Genomic DNA, 20,049 nt, shown 5'->3' with positions numbered 1-20,049 from the left:
ACTTACGCCACATCTTCAGAAGAGACGCTGGAGCCGCATGTTCCCCATATAGAAACTTTATTCGAACCAACACACAACAAATGTTATTCGAGCCCATAACACTGAGAAAGCCACACGGCAAAACATGTTTGTTGTGTGTTGGTTTGAATAAAGTCCTATACGGGGAACATGCGGATCCAGTGTCTTTCTGAAGATGAGTGTGAACGGTTGGATAGATCAGGACTTACTTCTCTGCTCCATAACGAGAGATTCCACGTCGGAATCCGAGGTCGGCCTCAGGTTGGCCGCCATGTAGCGGATCTTGGCCCAGTCGGCGTTCAGCTTCCTGATCTTGTCTCTGACGTAGTCCGGGACGTCCACTTCCAGGTCCTTGCTCTCGGCTACGAGGCTGTTATACGTGAGGTTGACGTTATCGACGTTTGATTGACGGGCCGTCAGGGCATCTTTCATCGTCTGTAGACAGAGGGAGACACAAGTTTGGCAGATGTAAAATAATGCGGAGGGTTGTGCCATTTTCACAGAGGTGATTTAACCTAACAGTGCATAATTAGCCCAAATTGTTACAGGACTGTACAGTAATTACCCATGAGCTGCTTTTAAATCAACCAATACATTCAGGAGAAAAATCATTACTGGAAGAAATCTTAGTGTATGCATATAATATACATGAAGATATACCTCTGAAAGTGTTATAGAGACAGAGAGCGTAGATATGTATAACTATCTTTTACCACTCATTTTTATTATCCTTCAAATGCTCATTTTTGCAGCCTCAATAATTATGACTTTCAGTTGTGATGATTACAAGTACACATTTTTATAAATTTCACTTGATGTTGTTTGAGAGGTTGCAATGCTTCTATGTCTCTTCCTTTATTCCAGGGTCCACACATCATTGTCTAAACAGGCTTTCCGACCAAGCAACCGTACTGCAGTCTTTACATGCACGCACGCTGAAAGCTGCAAATAATTGAGTGTCAAGTACGGAGAGAGTCAACAATATCCATAAAGGGGAGTCCATCCTTCATATGCGGAGGCATCGATGGGCGATAAAAAAGTTCACAATTTCGACCTAATAACATGAAATAGCGAGGAGAGTACCCAGAAGCAATATATACGATGCCTCCGCGGGTCAGTAAAGGTCTCCTGTCCACGGGAGATAGGCATAAAGACTATGTAAGCACTCGTAAAACACAAGCCGCGGGTTTATGGCTTCTCTGTCTCTCATATTCCGGCCCATGCTTTGGACCCCATCAGTAGTAAAAAGATGCGCTTTACGACTGGGACCAAAGCCTTCCACAGAAATACTGCTCCCGCGGGCGTACAGTAAAGATTATGAGCGTACTTTGCGAGATGTCCGCGCACTTGAGATAAGCAGATGCGAGGATAATCCAATTAAAGTTGTTTTTAAGTCACTCTTAGGGATAATTCATAGCATGGAAAGAGCCACAAAACTTTTAAGACAGTCCGGAAAAAGAATTGGGCAAACTGTAGTATACTATACAACAAACAGTGCAGTGGTGCCATAACTGGCATTATTGAAACGTTTGGACTTTGTTTCTGCAATGTTCTTCCAAGGATTCGAAGGAACTACAGTCAGCATCATAAATATGTGGAAGTTTTTGACAATACCCAGTTTTAAGGCAAAACATGAACAACGTTTAAAAGTTTATCTTTATCAGAACAAGCTCATATTGGAGTATGCTGTTATAATGTACAGATGGCAAGATATGACATACATCGTAAAATTTGCAACTAAAAAAGTATTCTGTCAATACAGATGCCTGAAGTTCAACAAGAAACCAATATTGTCTTGCCATTAAACAAGAGTTATCTTGTGGCCGTTTAGGGGGTTCCTTACTGGACTGCGTTGCTTTGGCAACATCACTGCCCATTGATTTAAATTTTATCACTCTTGACGTCCATGTGATGATACAAAATATCACGCAAAACGTACAAGGATGACTAAAAAGACAACAAAATACACAAAGAGCAAAAGGTTTTTCAATGATGAAATTTGTAGGCACTCGGTAAAAAAGCAGCGATGCCGCGAGTGTACCACAGCTTTTAAGTAAGATACCCCAGGAGTCATCAGGCTATTTTACATGCATGTAAAACCAGTTATTTCCAATCTGGAAAAACGCTGGCAATTTAGAAAATCCAATTAAATTCTTAGTCCAATATCTCTGCAAGTCCTGGAGTTATGATGAAAATAAAGATTACCACAAGACGGATGGCAGCACGTTTAAGCAACCCAACCAACATCAATAGAAGTTAAAAGTACATTGAACAGCAAACAATACTGTAAATGCATTTAAGTTCGCGGGGATTTAATTTCGCGGTAGCGGAAAAAGGACTTTTCGCGGTGGATTTAATTTCGCGGTAACACCATAGACTGCAGTCTAATACCATAATAGAAAAATATTCGCGGTGGTTTTAATTTCGCGGTGAAGTGGTCACCGCGAAAACCGCGAACATTAATCCACCGCGAACATTTCTACATTTACAGTATAATGCCTAATGGGTTTAGCATTTATCAGATTTTTGAAACTCACATATGTTTGTAATCTTTTTTTGAAGTAGCCAGTAATAATATACATTATGTCTGAAAGTTCTGATGAACGTTGTAAATGAAAAATGCAATAAAATTGGTTTAAGTTAACCAGATTTTTACAAACTCTTTACGTCTTTGTTATCCTTTTCTAAGTGACCACAGTTAAATAGACATCGTGTTCGACAGTTAATTAGTGAAATGTGTTAAATAAAGTCAGTGATGCGCATAATCACAACAAGGCAGTTTCATCGGGGCGTGGTTACTAGTGAAATTAATGTAACATTTTACAGCGGACACTTTGTACATTAACTTGTACATTAATCCCCGTGGGAGGAGATAATGCGAGTTTTTAAGCATTGGGAATAATTCACGTCACCTCCGGAACTTTACGAGAGACACACACGGAGCTGAAAGAATGAAGACAGTTCAGTCTCTTGAACTAGACAAGAGTCAAAGATTACTTCTGGACATTTTGAGTGACATCCATCACTCTTCTTCAGGGTCATAGGAATAAATATATAGGACATAACTTGAAAAACAGTTGATACTAGAATATAACTGGAATACAGTTGTTTAAAAAAAAAATGCCTTTGGTAATACATTAGACCCGATAATTTCGCTCAAAACCTATGATTTAGGCCCTAATGTGATAAGGACACTAAAACTCAAAACAGTTGTACATAAAAGTCATTATGATAAAAGAAGTACAAACACCCAAGGGATAACCATTTGATTGGAATCTAAAACGAAAAACAAAATTTGGAGTTATCAAGCGTTACCGTTGCAATTAGCGAATGTCTTAAAAATTAATGCGCATGTTGATGTGTGCAATTAACTCAGGTGCAGGGGGAGATTTATAATTCTGACACTTGTTATTCATAGATTCTGAAGTAATTGCAGGAGTTTGCATGCTGTATAACCCTGGAGGCTACGAATTTGTACTTACATGGGTACCAACCTAATTCTGTTCATGTAATTGTAATGATAATGTCGAGTTTTAGCTTTTTCACAGTTGTTGATGCAAAGTTGTTTTGCTATTGCTCCACTTTTGACTGATTGATTGCTTAATTGTCCAATGATGACCTGAGCATCAGATGATGTTGCAGAGGAGATGGGTCCCTTCTGTTGCTCTAGCAACTGCATCGTGTGAGCCATCCACACCAGAAGCTCCTCACAAAAATTACCACTACATGTGCTATGCTACAACTGAGAAAAAACAATGATCACCTTTGGGTCAATGATGACCTGATCCCCCTCATCAGAAGATGTTGCGGAGGAGATCGGTCCCTTCTGTTGCTCTAGCAACTGCATCGTGTGAGCCATCCACACCAGAAGCTCTTCAGAACAAGTACTACAGAACAAACTACACATGAAACCACCATGCCTACCTTTGGGTCGATGATGACCTGATCCCCCTCATCAGAAGATGTTGCGGAGGAGATGGGTCCCTTCTGTTGCTCTAGCAACTGCATCGTGTGAGCCATCCACACCAGAAGCTCCTCCAGCTCCTCCAGGAAGGTGCGACAGAAGTGCAGCTGGTCCTGCAGTCCTCTCCTCTTCTGGGGAATCTCTGGCGTCACCTGGAGAGGTAGGAAACATATCTTGACAATCCAACCCTTCTTAAGAATCTACTTGAAGAAGTTATAAGATAGAGCTACTTGGAAGTACAATGTGAATATTGCGACTGCTGCCCACCCTCATCAGGGACCCAGTTCAGTTCTGGGACCCTAGCAGCAGAATAATGACATACTGAATACTACTACTATCTTGGCATCACAAGAAATCATTTATTCAACTTCATCTATTCTAAGAAACTAGCTGGAGATGCAACTTTGGCATCATCACTAAAGAATAGGCCTCTAATAATGAAAGAGCTTCAAGCAGCACAGGGATGCAAGGCCTATATGTACAGGGATAACAAAGAAGTACCATGCAATCAGCCAATGCAGCATGCAGAGGAAACCTGCATTGCCAAACAATGGTTGACCAATAGAAGTATCAACAAGACACAGTCAAGTTGGGCTGGTTTGATAACCAGATGACTATATTAACCTTGAAAGGCAACATTAGAATGTACAAAGAATCACAATGTAGCCCCAAAATTGCCATCAAAGCTATTTCATGGGAAATCGTTATCAAGTTTAGTACAAATGTTTTGCAATAGTACTGACCGTCAGCCATCTTGTGTTGAGGTTGTCGACCTTCTTCTTGACGTTGCTGACCAGAGCTTTTGAGGCGCCCGGCGTCGTCATGATCCGGTTTCCCGTCTGGTTGATGGTGTTCACGTTGTCCTGTCTCGATCCAAGGTCATTCTCCTTGTCCTTTAAAATTAGAATAAGAAGATGGTAAATATTTAAAAATCATTCTTCAAGTTTAGCATAACAGGGAAAAAGGAAATGAGGAAAGAATGATTTGCTTCAAAAGAGAGTAAAATGTAGGGGGATATATATTCCTTCATTACAACAAACAGAAGTGCACTGGTAATGTATACAGAAGTCTTCTAGTCATCACATATTTACATTTGGTAACACATGCACTCATTACTACTTCCAGTACAAAATTGCCCCTAGAAAAGAGCTGTTTCTAAAGAGAAGACATTTTTTCATGCAGAACAAATATTACTGTCCATCTTTGAAAGCCCAAAGACACCTGTAACACATACCGGTACCTGAACTTCTATCAGGCATTCCACACCACAAGACTAGTGTCATCCACAGACATTAATAAAACCTCACCTTTATTTCTTGTATAATTGATACCTGCTTGTTAAGGATGCCCTCTGTCTGTCTGTGTCTTACCTTAACTTTCTCCAGAGCTTCCTCTAGCTGATCCTCGTCAGCTGGGCACACCTGCTTGTTAAGGATGCCCTCTGTCTGTCTGTGTCTTACCTTAACTTTCTCCAGAGCTTCCTCTAGCTGATCCTCGTCAGCTGGGCACACCTGCTTGTTACGGATGCCCTCTGTGTGTCTGTGTCTTACCTTAACTTTCTCCAGAGCTTCCTCTAGCTGATCCTCCTCAGTTGGGCACATCTGCTTGTTAAGGATGCCCTCTGTCTGTCTGTGTCTTACCTTTACTTTCTCCAGAGCTTCCTCTAGCTGATCCTCGTCAGCAGACACACCTGCTTGTTAAGGATGCCCTCTGTCTGTCTGTGTCTTACCTTAACTTTCTCCAGAGCTTCCTCTAGCTGATCCTCGTCAGCTGGGCACACCTGCTTGTTAAGGATGCCCTCTGTGTCCTCCAGCCAAAACAGCAGCTCGTCAATCTCTTCCTGGAACTCCTCTGTCTGCATGCTCGCCTCCTCCAACCTGGTCAGGAAAGTAATATCAAATGATTATTAGCTAAACACAAAATGATGCATGTTTGCCTCCTCAAATCTGGTCAGTATGTTACCAAGAAATGATTATCAACTAACCACAAAATGCTAAAAATTTACCTCCTCCCTCTAACCTCATCAATAAGTGATTAAGACCTGATTACTAACTAGATAAATGAGTGCTCGCACCCTCAAACCTGGTCTGGGAGTTAATGGGAACTAGTTACTAACTAACCACAAAATGATGAGATCAAAGGCATTTAAAACAGAGAGGTGCAAGGGGCCAGCTCCTTCCCAAGCAACTTGAATGAATGAATGAATGGTTTATTTGATCAATGTGATCAAACACAAAGTATGTATAGCAGCGACAGGGCAAATTGCATACTTTACTTAGGAAGGTAGGCAAGAACAGATGCAATGCAAAGATACTGTAAATGTAGAAACTTTCGCAGTGGTTTAATTTCGTGGTAGCGGGAAAAAGGACCGTTCGTGGTGGTTTTATGTTCATGGTAGCACCATGCACTGCCATGGAAAATGTTTGCAGTAGTTTTAAGTTCGCAGTGAATTGGCAACGAATTGACAAAACTGCGAACATAAAACCACAACAACAATTTCTGCATTGACAGTATCTAATAGTATTACACGCATGTACTAACCATCCTCCAAAAGCAATGGTCCAAGAAACCAAGTCAACCTAAACCCTATTGTTTTCCAATTACGACATCAGCTCTGTCCCCACCCTAGCGACTTGGCACAGGCATGAAGTCTATATCAAGGAATGAGCTATCACATCAGGCCTTCAGGGCATATTGATTCTCCAGTGTCACCGCCACTTACAGTGACAAATCGCCAAGGTGCATGCATAATTCACGTTTAGAGCAACTCACATGTAACCTAAGCGTGTTGGACACCCCAAATAAAACTACCTGTCACACTACAGCGGTGATTCCATCAAATAAACATGCAGGAATCAATATGCTGGAGTCCTGGGCACAAAAAAACCACGTAGGGATACAGCTCTTTGACAATGACAGGTAACGTCAACTCTCGTAATACCGCCGGGTGTCATAATACCGCCACATGAGAAAATATACATGAATCTGAAGTGATTAAAGAGATGTACCAACGCAGCATCTGTAATATGGTGAAGTCCTGGGCACAAAAATACCACATAGAGCTACTGTAACAGTTCTTTCACAAGGACTTGTAACATCAACTCGCATAATACCGCCGGGTGCCATAATACTACCACATGAGATACATGAATCTGAAGTGATTAAAGAGATGTACCAAAGCAGCATGAGTAATCCTGAGGTATATACACTTAAGATATTAAGACAATCTTGAGAAAGCCTCTATAACAATGTTTTTTTATGTGGCAGTATAATGGCACCCGGTGGAATTAAAAGAGTTAATGTTACACGTAGGTGGATATAAGCATCAGAGATTTTGATATTTGAATAACATAGAAAAAACAAATTGCATCTTCCTTATGCAATTCGATACATCATGTTATCAAAGAGAAATACATTAGAGTAATAGATAAAATATTCTAAGCTATATCTGCATGTTTGTACGTAAGAGAGAAGTTGAACCTGTACATACTACTGTACATTAATCATTGCAGAATGATATAGTAAGATATCACATTCTTATACAACTGTAATTATGCTTCTGCTTTATCAACTTGGTCTGTGCTTATTCTGTAAGAGCACAAATGTCATTTATTCATTCGTTAATTCGTTCATTCATTCATCCATCCATTTATAAATCCCTGCCTCCATCCATCGATTCCACCCTAGAATATGAACTGACAGATTGTGCCATCATAATTCCTCCTAATTACAATGTTCCCCGCCACTTTGGGTGCAGCCTTGATGCAATTATTCCTGCACCAGCCATAATAAAGGCGCAGGCTGTCACCACATGAAGATCCCCTGGGTCCCCTCGGAGAGGCTGGAGCTGTTACGCTAGTTTACATTCATCTGCGGGGTAGTCTACATGTTTATCCGTTGTTTTTAAAAACAAGGTTTCTAGGTATATCAAGTCGACAGATGGTGGATTCAAACTGCAATATTTGAAAATACTTCAATTTGATATATAAACAATATTTGAAAATATGACAGTATGATATAACAATGGATATAGGTTAACCCACAGATAAAGGTGAACTAGCCGCATAGTCGGCATATGACTGCCCTTCAGCATAACATACCAGCTAGTTATATAGATAGTTTTATTTTAAGTATACTTTTGTAAAAAAAACCTTTACCTACACATGTATAGCTTTCAGGCTTGTTCAAGAGAAAAGCTTAATCTGTTTCATTCTAAAGTGAAGTTTTTATCCTGCAATAAAAAAGCAAGGAACTAGCCATAAATGAATGTATATGCATGCTGACACTAATGATGTACTTTGATCCCCTTAGATAAAATGGTACAATTTAACATTTCATAACAACGGATCTACTCAATTGTAGAAATTGTAAACAGTAAATTTTCTTGCTCAGAGAAAAAAAGCACAGAAATCGGAGGTTAAACTCGGAAAGGATTAAGGCAGAATGTTGTGAAGCCCGTCATCCATCTCGGTTACAAGCAGGCCGTGGTAACGGCAGCAGGAGAATATTCCGCCCACCTTGCGGGCGAGAAGACGATACATATCACACGAGAGCGTCGACCTTGTATGAGCTTCATAGTTATCTGGGCACTGCACTCTGCATGAATAGAACGCTCCAGAGAAATGCTATGCTTTTTCTTCCCTTGGTTATACATTAAGTATGGGCCTCTTCCTTTGATAATACAAGTATGGGCCTCTACAGGTAGATTGTCTTCTCTGAAAACACACAGTTTTTACTATATGACACACAGTTACTGGACTAAATTATAATAGATTATGAGTGATTTGAGATTTTGTTTTGTTTTGTTTTACATTTTACCTATCCTTATTGAGGAATAATTCGTCAATTTCAGTTTATGCATTCAATTTACTTGGATGTTATGCAACTTAATTAATGTACCAATTTTCCCTAGTATGTTCTTAAGACACGCAAGGGAAGACACTGTGTCAACCTGCTCAGCCTGCTGAAAGCAGACCTAAAGCACAGAGGTCGAGCTTTTCCTACAATGGCAAAGAAACTCCAGGAGCTAAGGAAGCTTGCAGGATGCAAGGAACAATGGAAAAGGATGAAGAAAGACTGAATGCAGCTATAGGACTTTCCAGACTATAGATGCAGAACACAGTGACTGATGATGATGTTCTTAAGACCCATTTGGGAATAAACAAGGTCTATTACTGAATACAGGTGTCACAAAGATGATGTGAATGAATATGAATAATTCCAGCAAGTTCTTTACCCCACCATTGAATACAGCAAACTATTTCTGATCTGGTCACAACAATTGTATGGGAATGATGTCTTGTTAAAAACAACCATAACACCCGTAATAGACTGTCTAGTACTTGTTTACACCACAGTAATTCCTTTCAAAACAAAGGAGGAAATGTCCATATCCTTCACTGATTGCAGGTAGGCATTTTGTATTCTTGAAACAACATTAGCACAAGAAAATAATGCACTTTTTGTTATTATTGTTCTTGTTGTATTCAACACCAGCTGAAACAATTATAAGGTTGGTACACCTATAATTAGTATTTAAGTATTGGTGACACGCTTCAGTGATTCCTTTCAAAACAAAGAAGAAAATACCTGTGACATCTCATTAAATTCTGACAACTTACCACCAATGCAGGTAGCCATACTGACTGTCCATGTCTCTTCAATCAGAACTTCAGATAACACAATCTTTATCCCATAAGAAAGCGAAACCACAACAAGTCAGAGCACGACACAATGAAGCCATCTTGGTGGAACACTCGAGCCTTCGCTGCTTACGACCTTTGAACTGTTGCCTTCAGGAAAGTTGTCACTGCACAACCAGGCAACATACAGTAAAGAGGTCACATGACGACTACTGGCAGAGAATCCCCATAATTTTCATGCAAAGTAGGATGGAGAAATGGCTGAACGGATAGCCCGAGGGTACCTTCCCAGTATGAGGGAAAATGCCAGCAGTGACAGCGGCATAAAGGGATGTGATACTTTGATTGAACCATGGATGGATTTGTTTGCAAGCAGGTGGCTATTCAGGGTTTTCTGTTTCTTAGGCCACATCAATTCAATCTCTTGGTTCTCAGAGGTTTAAACATTTTTTTGTAAAAATCCTCAACTGGAAAAACATAATGAAAATGAAGCCAAAGGACCAGGTATATATATATGTATCCTGTTGCACTCAGTTTTATGAAGTGAATACAGTGCTGTCAAATTCAAGTTTCTCTCCCTATCCTGTAGTGTTATGATGTTTGCTTGTTATATATTTATCACTTTTAAAAATCGTAGAACCAAGACATCAAATTCTTATGGCCTTTAATATCTTGCAAAAGGCTGGGTATAATAAACAACAATTATCACTGATGCACTTAATTAGTTTGATACTCTCCAGGCTACAGTACATCTTGCAATTTTTCTTTCAACAATAAATGTCGACAAAGATTACACAAAATGTTGGCCATGACAAAATGTTCACCCAAAAATTCAAGGCTAGCACAAACAACCATTCACACACATTTTTATGTCACTACATTTAAGATTCACGCCTTCCAAAAGTAATTTATGACTGTTAGCACCAGTGTTCCTATAGCCAATTACCCTACATATTGATAAATAGTGAATTAGATCCTTCTAAGGATAATTCTATATACACGAATGCAGACATCGTAAATCTAAACTAGTAAATGTCAGCACTTAATGTTAACAAATGCATGTTACGCCTGCAAAGGGGAGCAACCAAAATGTCATCCTGTACTTGTGTACACATTTTTAATCTCAAGAGAACACGTTCATAACATAGCTAGAGGTCCTTCATATTCATGTCAGTCAAGTACACTTGGAAGGAATCATGGTTCAAAACTTGCTCACTTCTCAGAATAATGATTGACAACATGTATTCATTTTGAGAAATTCACTGTGGTTTCATTTTCGCAGTTTTTGCAGTGACGTATTCCATTTGTTCATTCAGGACAATGAAAATTAATAACTGTATTACATGTACATACATACATCATCATCATCATCGGTCGACGTGATCACACATGTTCGCACATGTTAACACACGACGGGGTGATACCGCCCCTTACGGGGTGACATACCCTTTCGCTGGCTAATTACAAGACGGGGATGCGCCAGGTCTCCCGTCCTACATACATACATACATACTTTGGCTTCTTGAGTAAACATCTTGTAGTTATGCCACAGGACCCTGTGACAAATAAAAAAGGTAAAACACTGCAAAAAGCTCCTTTCCCCTTTAACTCCAAATTAAGTCCCTTTGAAAATAAAAGAAATTACAGTAAGTTAATTTCCCACATGGCAATGACACTATCTCCTTGAGTAAGAAGCGACATAATTTGTGCTTCAAATGCAAGAATTTCAATTAGTATATCGCTTACTTAATATGGCATTACGAATCCCTTGGGGGTTTGGCGTATTCAGTCTCTTTTGGAGGAAATAATTGAGGTGAAAAGCTGACCACAAATCCGCAGACAGAAAGACTCCAGAAAATAAAGAGCTCTATACGAACTTGACCTCTGTATCTGCAACCTCATGTCTGCTTCTTTTTACATTCCTTTAAAAACATTGGATATCCAGCAACCTATGGCAATTTTTAAAAAAACAAGGTAGCAAATATATACAATGTAATTACAGAGTCCTAAAACGTGGCTTTAAATGTAGTCTTTGTCTTTTATGTATTCTGTACAAATCTTCACAAGACTTTTTAATAATGTCCAAATTTCAACATAATTTGCATAGTTTATAAAGAAAGTCAACAATAGCTTCCTGAAAGCTGTTTTCAATACAAGCGATTTCGAAAGTGGAGATAATGAATTCACACATGTTATGCTAATCAGAGATTTCTTTGCATATCATTTGCATTGTAATGAGATAAAATTAGTTGGTGAAGGTACATGCAAGGAGGTTCCTCCTTGGTACATGTATGTACTATGAGGTAGTTGTATACTACAAATTTTTGTCAGACTTTACACAATGACAGCAATCCAGCAAGCCCTGCCAATTCCAAGAAAGGTTAATGTCGCAAATTAACCTTGCTCTGAGATAAGTAGTATAACCTTATCCTTGCCTCTTTATATATATATATTCGCAACAGATTCTCATCAGACTTTCATAACTGGCAGCGACCCAGCGAACCGTGCCGATTCTAAATCCCGCCACGTTCTCCGAGGGTAACAAGGTCAACTTGGTGTCAAATTACCATCAGACGCATGACCTTTATCTGCCTGGGTCGGGGATGCCCCCCTTTAATTCCCTAATCCAGCCATCTGTAATCCCCCGGGACGCCCTCGAATGTAATTGCAGCGGCGCGTTAACCCCCCCCTTTCAGCGGGGAGCCAAGTTTGGGGCCGAAAGGCCACCGGAGGGAGGTTTAATCGGATTCTGGTGGGCCGTCGCCGTGCGGAGGTCGCTAATGTGTCGTTTCCACCTGCGAATGTCGTGTTTTAGTTATTCGGATATGTAAAAACATCGCTGGGATGATAAGATGCGCAGGACAAATTTGAAAGTCAGACCATTGTAAATATCAAATAGTGACATAGTTCAGAAACCAAATACTGTATCACTGTCACACTTTCTGTTTTAGTTATCGAGATATGTGAATGTGTCGTTTCCACCTGCGAATGTCGTGTTGTCATTATCCAGATATGTAAAAACATTGCAGGGGCGATAAGATGGATTCAGGACAAATTTGAAAGTCAGACCATAGACAGATCTCCAGTGAATATCTAATAGTGACATAGTTCAGAAACCAAATATCATTGTCACAGTAAGTTATCGAGATATGTGAAATACATATTGCAGAGGTGATAAAATGCACTCAGGACAAATTTGAAAGTCCGACCATAGACCGATCTGTAGCAAATATCAAATACTGACATAGTTCAGAAACCAAATATTACTGTCACACTTTCTGTTTTAGTTATCGAGATATGTGAATACATTGTAGGGGCGATAAGATGGACTCAGGACAAATTTTACAGTCCGACCATAGACAGATCTGCAGTGAATATCAAACACTGACATAGTTCAGAAACCGAATATTACTGTCATACTTCTTCCCTTAGTTATCAAGATATAATAAAACATTGTAGTGGCGATAAGATGGGCAGAACACATTTGAAAGTCCGACCATACATGTAGATACAGATCAGTAGTAAATATCTCATAGTGACATAGGTCAGAAACCAAATATCATTGTTACAGTTTCTGTTTTAGTTATCGAGATATGTGAATACATTGCAGGGGCGATAATATGGATTCAGGACAAATTTGAAAGTCCGACCATAGACAGATCTGCAGTGAATATCTAATAGTGACATAGTTCAGAAACCAAATATCATTGTCACAGTTTCTGTTTTAGTTATCGAGATATATGAAAACATTGCAGAGGCGATAATATGGATTCAGGACAAATTTGAAAGTCCGACCATAGACAGATCTGTAGTAAATATCTCATAGTGACATAGTTCAGAAACCAAATATTACTGTCACACTTTCTGTTTTAGTTATCGAGATATGTGAATACATTGCAGGGGCGATAAGATGGACAGGACAAATTTGAATGTCCGACCATACCATAGAAAATATCTCATAGTGACATAGGTCACAAACCAAATGTTACTGTCATACTTCTTGTCTTCCTTATCAGAATATGCAATAAAACACTGCAGGAATGATAAAGATGGCCAGAAGAAATTTGAAAATCAGGCCATAGACTGATCTATACTCAACATCTCACACAAGTAGGTTACAGAAGATCTGAGAGAACTCAGTTTACAGTAGATATGACTGTTATGAGACCAAATATTACACATTTCTTGTTATAGTTATCAAAATATGTAAAGCATTGCTGGGGAGATAAGATGGACAGGACAAATTTGAAAGTCTGACCGTAATGTTCAGAGATGAACATTACAGTCACCCTTCCTGTTTTAGTCATCAAGATATTTAAAAACACTGCAAGTATGATATGATGGCCAAGACAAATTTGAAAGTCTGACCCTAGTAATAGGATAAGAAGCTATATGATACAAATATGATACAACAAGAGGATCCTTCCCTTCCTTACAAAAGAGCACCACTCTACTATACACATCATTTGTGTTTCCTCATCAAACAGACACACCTCTACAACCAGGTAAAGCTCAAGACAAAATAGGATATGAAGCTTAAGAGATGACACAAGAAGAAGATCCTTCTCAAACTTAAAGCAGAAGAATATTACACTGAAAAACATTACTACTTTCTCTCACATCATTTGTTCCGTCATCAAACAGATACACCTCTACAACCAGGTAAAACCAGATATCATGTATTACAAGACAAACTAAGATAATGATGAAGCTAAAGAGGATCCTTTTCTACCTTAAAGGAGAAGAACATTACACCGAAAAACATTACTACTTTCTCTCATCATTTGTTCCATCATCAAACAGATACACCTCTCCACCCAGGTAAATCCCCCACCCCAGCTCCCCCATCCCTCCATGTCACCAGGTTTGACATGAGTAATGTGTGGAACAAAGGGAACGTATCTAGACGGATGATGTACATGTGCTGTGATCTTCACACGCCACTGCACCTACTGCATTCCACTCCCACGTCTCCCCTACATCACACCTCCCTCCTGTCAAAAGATGCTGATGCCAGCATTGGACTTCTCACACCTCAATGCTCCAAATACCCACTTGAAAATGCAACATTTTGCTTGGCACTGCTTCCTGTGTTGAAATGCCAATTAGCGATTAAAAACAAAATACGAAGAAAGAAGAAATCCCTTACTGTACATCACAATTCTCTCCTGTCAAAAGATGCTGAGCCAAGCAGTGGAGTTACATCACATCTTGCAGCTTCCATATCTTAAGACATCGTAACCGACTGCCTTCAGGTTTGATGTGCCAATAAGAGACTGAGACAAAGACACCAAGAAAGAAGAAATCAGAATATCCTCCTGAAAATGTTGAGTCTGACAATGCCAGATAATAAATACGAGCAGTGGAGTTACATCATGTGTCAGTGCTCGAAATACCCACTTACAAATGCAAACACAACCACATTTTGCTTGGCATAACCTTAATTTTTAACCAAGGTAGTGCAGTGCACTCCACTCCCACGTCTCCCCTACATCACATTTCCCTCCTGTCAAAAGATGCTGAGCCAAGCAGTGGGCTTATCACAACTCAGTGCTCGAAATACCCACTTGAAAATGCAACCACATTTTGCTTGGCAAAATTTGCTTCCTGTTTGAAATGCCAAATAGAGATAAAGACAAAATACGAAGAAAGAAGAAATCCCTTATATCACACTTCATTCTCTCCTGTCAAAAGATGCTGATGCAAGCAGTGGAGTTACATTGCATCTCGCAGCTTCCATACATTGTACAAGACTTCAAACTTCCTACAGGTTTGATGTGCCGATTAGAGATTGAGACAAAAACATCAAGAAAGAAGAAATCAGAATTTACATCACACTTCTCTCCTGTCAAAAGATGTTGAGCCAAGCAGTCTAGTTACATCACAATTCTCTCAGCTTCCATACATTGTACAAGTCTTCAAACTTCCTTCAGGTTTGATGTGCCGATTAGAGATTGATTGAGACAAGAGTGCCAAGTACAGCTAGAAGAAATCAGCATTCCTTCTTCAAGAATGTCAAGACTGATGGTATCAACAATAGATAAATATTGTAAGAAGTGGAGTTTCATCATACCTCACAGCTTCCAAATAAGACACCCATCTAAAGCTCAATTCACAAGTCAAAATACAGGAGAAACACACCCAGCAGAACAGGAGATATACCCTGTGTGTATCCTCCACTTTTCACTACTCAGGAGGTTACCAATAATTATTTTGGAGGATAAAGATCCAATAGTTTACCTTATTGCAAATTAGAGACTGTGACTCACTCACTGCCTTGAGGTTTGAAGTACCAATAAATAGAGATTCAGACAAAACCACCAAGAAAGAAGAAATCAGAATATCCTCCTGAAGAATGTTGAGGCTGAAACTAGCAGTCACAGATGATAAATACATCACATCTCCCAGCTTCCTTACAAGACTTCCCACTGCCTTCAAGTTTTAAGTGTCAATCAGAGATTGGGACAAACACACCAAGAATGAGGAAATCAGAATATCCTCCTGAAGAATGTTGAGGCTGAAACTAGCAGTGACAGATGATAAATATAAGCAGTGGCATTACATCATATCTCCCAGCTTCCATATGGGACTTCACTCTGTGTTAAGGTTTGCTGTGCCAATTGGAGATTCAGACAAAACCACCAAGAATGAAGACATCAGAACATCCTCCTTTAGAATGTCGAGGCTGACGCTACCAAAGCAATGACAGATAATGAATACAAACATTGAAACTATGTCTTGAAGCGCCATACAACACTAGAGCTTGAGACAAAAGTGCACAATGCAGCTTGAATGAGATATCAAAACCAGAAGTTTGGCGAAGGTAATTTATCAGAATTAGTATTGACTCCTTTTGCTAGTTAATTCTAGTGACCCAGAAGAAGAGTGATGGATGTGAGATTGTGACTCAAAATCATTTAAGTTGTAGAGATCGAATTGTCTTCGATAGAAGAATGTTTACCTGGATGTCTAACCTTCATTGACAAATCGGAATTCCCTCCTCAAGTAGATCTTGGCTGACATCTCGGCAATGGGAGACGATGATCACAAGTTACATCCCTTCTTCAATCAGACTTGTACTGCCAGCATTGCTTGGGGGTTGAGACACACAAAAGCATCGAGAATGCAAAATGTAGACAAGATTCATCCAGTCAACTGCTCCTGGTCAGTCAATGTGGTATCCTTACAGTTGAAATCCCGTAGTTTTGATGACCTCCATGTAAAATGTAAGAAACGGGTACCGCTGATATTTTAAAGCAGTTGGTTTACGGCTGTCCCTTGATCCACCTGCACAGTTCAAACCAAGGTTAATCCCCGTCCATCACAAGTTGAATATCCGATTGTTTCAGGCATCGTTGATCCTCCCGTTACACGATCCCAGGGACCGAGTGGTAACGCGTGCCAACGTGGAACTCCTTTCCTCGTCACTGCGGGGCATTAACGCGAAAGGTCAAGTCGCGACACAACCTCCGCATGTTTCTGCACCAGCTGCCGTTTGGTATTGATCCACCGTTCACAGCCAGAAACCAGACGTCCACATCGCAATCCGTCTCCTGCCTTCTGCTCAGCAAACCTCAGCGAACGCGCCTCCGTCTCTCTCTCTCATCTGAGATTCTACCAATCCGAGACGGCTCCGGGAGTCCCGGTCCCGTGTCGATACAGATTTGACGAATGTCGCCACGGCGGAGGGATTAAACCGGCGTGCGCTCCTCCCGGTGGTTGGAATAATTGCTCTAACCCTGTTACCGGCACGACGCGGCTCCCGTTAATGCCAGGAGGTTAGGGGGGGTAATTGAACTAACCAAGCTTGCTGGTGACATTACTTGTGTACTTTCTCAGGGCAGTTGCTTTGGAGGACACATGAAATGGGTCGATGGATCATGCAAATGGGTGACTGACGACGTCTCCAAATCAGCACCTTCCCTATTCACCATCCCTCAGAATGATACTAACAAATCTGGGTTGAGAGATTCCTGCTGTATGCCTGTTGTTGACGTCAAGCATATGGGGTGGCAAAGCAGGGATTGAAACTCATTTGGGGGAATACCTGGTGCAATCTTGAACCTAATCTGAGAACGTAGGAGCACAGAAAAATATAGGCGCACTAACTAAAATACTGTGATAGTAGAATGTTATCAAAACATAATAATTATTACAAATCCTCTTCGAAGCTTACATTTGAAATTCTATGGCTTCAATATTGTAAACAAGTAATGGTTTCCTTATTTTTTCTGACACTCACATGTCAAGAACTTGATCTAAACTGAACAGTGTACAAGAGTACAGACACAAATATCTAGGTACACCTGTGAAACAAATATCTAGGTACACCTGTGCACCCACAATCAACAATCAGATGCACAGCTGAAACATTGGGTGCCAACCCAGGTGCATAACCCACTGGTGTTTCCAGCCCGACAGCCGTGATGCCCGATCGATGAAGTGGTGCTTCCAAACGCCAAGTGTGGATATTGAGGAATTTCCCTCCATTTGTCTCTATCAATAAGCGCAGCGGGACCACAGCGTGCATGCGAGAGGGAATGGCCATGCAGGGAGACTGGGAAGTATGGAAAGAGAGAATTCAAAGCAATCTCAAACCAGTTTAGCTCACTGGAGAGCTATTCTTTCACTGGTTGTGACAGAGGAGACAGACTCTATGTATGTACAGCAACTGTTTTATTGTAACTGGGAAATTCCCTGAGCTCCTTTTTGTCACAATGAACAGTAGACCATGGCTTTATGTCCAATTTTAAGGACAGTGGCCCTTTCCAGCAGCGTGTAGCTGGGTGAGCGACAGTGAGGCTTTTGTTAAAAAGCAGGACTGCTCATCAGTGGGCTATATTAACACTGTTAACTTCACATAACCCACTCATCATAGAAAAAGTGGGGTACTTCGTCTTCCACTGCTTCCACAAAAGAAGTCAAACCCCAAATGCGTAGATTGTAGCTTTCAGCAGTCCATATCATTGATAGAATAGTCACTTGTTTACACTTGTCACCATTGTTATCTATACCAAATTACTTTACTTTATGTATCTTTACTATATTTTCTGTATGTTTCAAGTTGCAATTAGCCCTCGGGCAAGAACTTGCAAATAAACTTAAAAACTTAATGCCCAATACCTTGAGACTACAGACTCCTGTACCACGGTAGGCAGGAGACGTCATGGTAACATAGGCAGACTGGAAAGAGCAAGACAACGATTCTTGCTCAAATTTCCTACGCAAATTGCTCTAGATGGCGGATTTTGCTGTAAAAATTCGCGCACACGATGCCAATGAAGACAAATGAAGGAGACACAGTTTTGGCAATAAAAATCATATTTGCTTTCACCATGGCCTGTTTTATGAATAGATAATGCCTTTGACAATTCAAAATGTGTCAAAACAGTGCGACAAAGTCTTTTTATTTTATGACAATTTCTAGGCTGCCAATTATTTGAACTATGCAGGGATGTGACACACCAATGTCAAATGTTATGATGATTAGTGGGCTTCAAATAGCTCAAATTAGGGCAATCAAAAACCCCTACCTCTCACAATTTGACAGATTCATTGGAAACAGTGCAACAAGCTACAAAGTTTCTTTCCTCTATGATTTCTAGTCTCTGACATTCATTCGAACTATGCGATTCAAAACCCCTCCAACAATTAAAAGCATGGAAAGCAACAGGACAGAGTCTGCAAAAATGACGATTTCTGGTCTGACAATTATTAGAACCAAGCAGGGATGTGGACCAACAAATTCACATGCTACAATGATATGTGAACTTCAAATTACCCAAATTATGGCAATCCCCCCTCCCCACCAATTTAAAATACGCGTCTCTGGCGGTGCGACATTTCATATGCTACAGCGATTTGCATGCTTCAAATTACTCAATTCGGGGCAATTCCTCGACCCCACCCCACCCCAATCCAACCCTCCCCACCCTATGGTACGACTCAAACTGCAACGGAAAGAGGCTTCTAACCACTGCAGCGAAGTCTAATCCTCTTCACCGATTTCTAGTCTCTGACAATCATTTGAACCACGCAAGAATGCAGAGCAACAAATTTATATCCTACAGCAATTTGTGAACTGCAAATTACTTATTATGTCAATTCCACTCCCCCCCCCCCAACAATTTTTAATACACGTCTCTGACAATAAAGAATGGATGCGGAGCAACGAATTCATATGCTACGACGATTTGTGAGCCTCAAATCACTCAAACCCAGGCAACTCCCAAATCCATCAACACTCCCCACCCTGTGCCACGAAAAGAGGTCATGATGTGGCCGTTATAACTCGGCCATTCATAATGCGGGATGGATGGGTGCACTGGGCAGGCTTTACGGCTGTGACTTGTAAAACATACCGTAACGGCAGTACAATATTCGCCCGTTATAACGTATACTGACATGTTGTCATTCTTCCCCCGT

The 20,049-nt window shown here is 40.4% G+C and overlaps 1 protein-coding gene across 22 annotated transcripts in view; it reads right to left on the bottom strand.

The window, feature by feature from the left end:
- The window catches only part of LOC118422915 (dystrophin-like), a 232,797-nt gene that overhangs the window by 113,613 nt on the left and 99,135 nt on the right, over positions 1–20,049 (bottom strand). For 20 of the 22 annotated variants that reach the window (XM_035830766.1, XM_035830776.1, XM_035830764.1 and 17 more), the window contains 5 exons: positions 5,763–5,859; positions 5,353–5,493; positions 4,726–4,875; positions 3,943–4,134; positions 228–453 (listed from right to left, as the gene is read on the bottom strand). In XM_035830766.1, the coding sequence (XP_035686659.1) occupies positions 228–453; positions 3,943–4,134; positions 4,726–4,875; positions 5,353–5,493; positions 5,763–5,859 (806 nt within the window). Of the gene's footprint in view, positions 1–227; positions 454–3,942; positions 4,135–4,725; positions 4,876–5,352; positions 5,494–5,711; positions 5,860–20,049 lie in introns of all 22 variants that reach the window. The other 2 variants (XM_035830765.1, XM_035830778.1) reach the window with 2 other exon arrangements.

The sequence above is a fragment of the Branchiostoma floridae genome, chromosome 9 (genome assembly GCF_000003815.2).
Source record: "Branchiostoma floridae strain S238N-H82 chromosome 9, Bfl_VNyyK, whole genome shotgun sequence".
NCBI lineage: Eukaryota > Metazoa > Chordata > Leptocardii > Amphioxiformes > Branchiostomatidae > Branchiostoma > Branchiostoma floridae.
The sequence above is the reverse complement of the archived record's forward strand: the minus strand, read 5'-3'. Positions and strand labels throughout refer to the sequence as shown.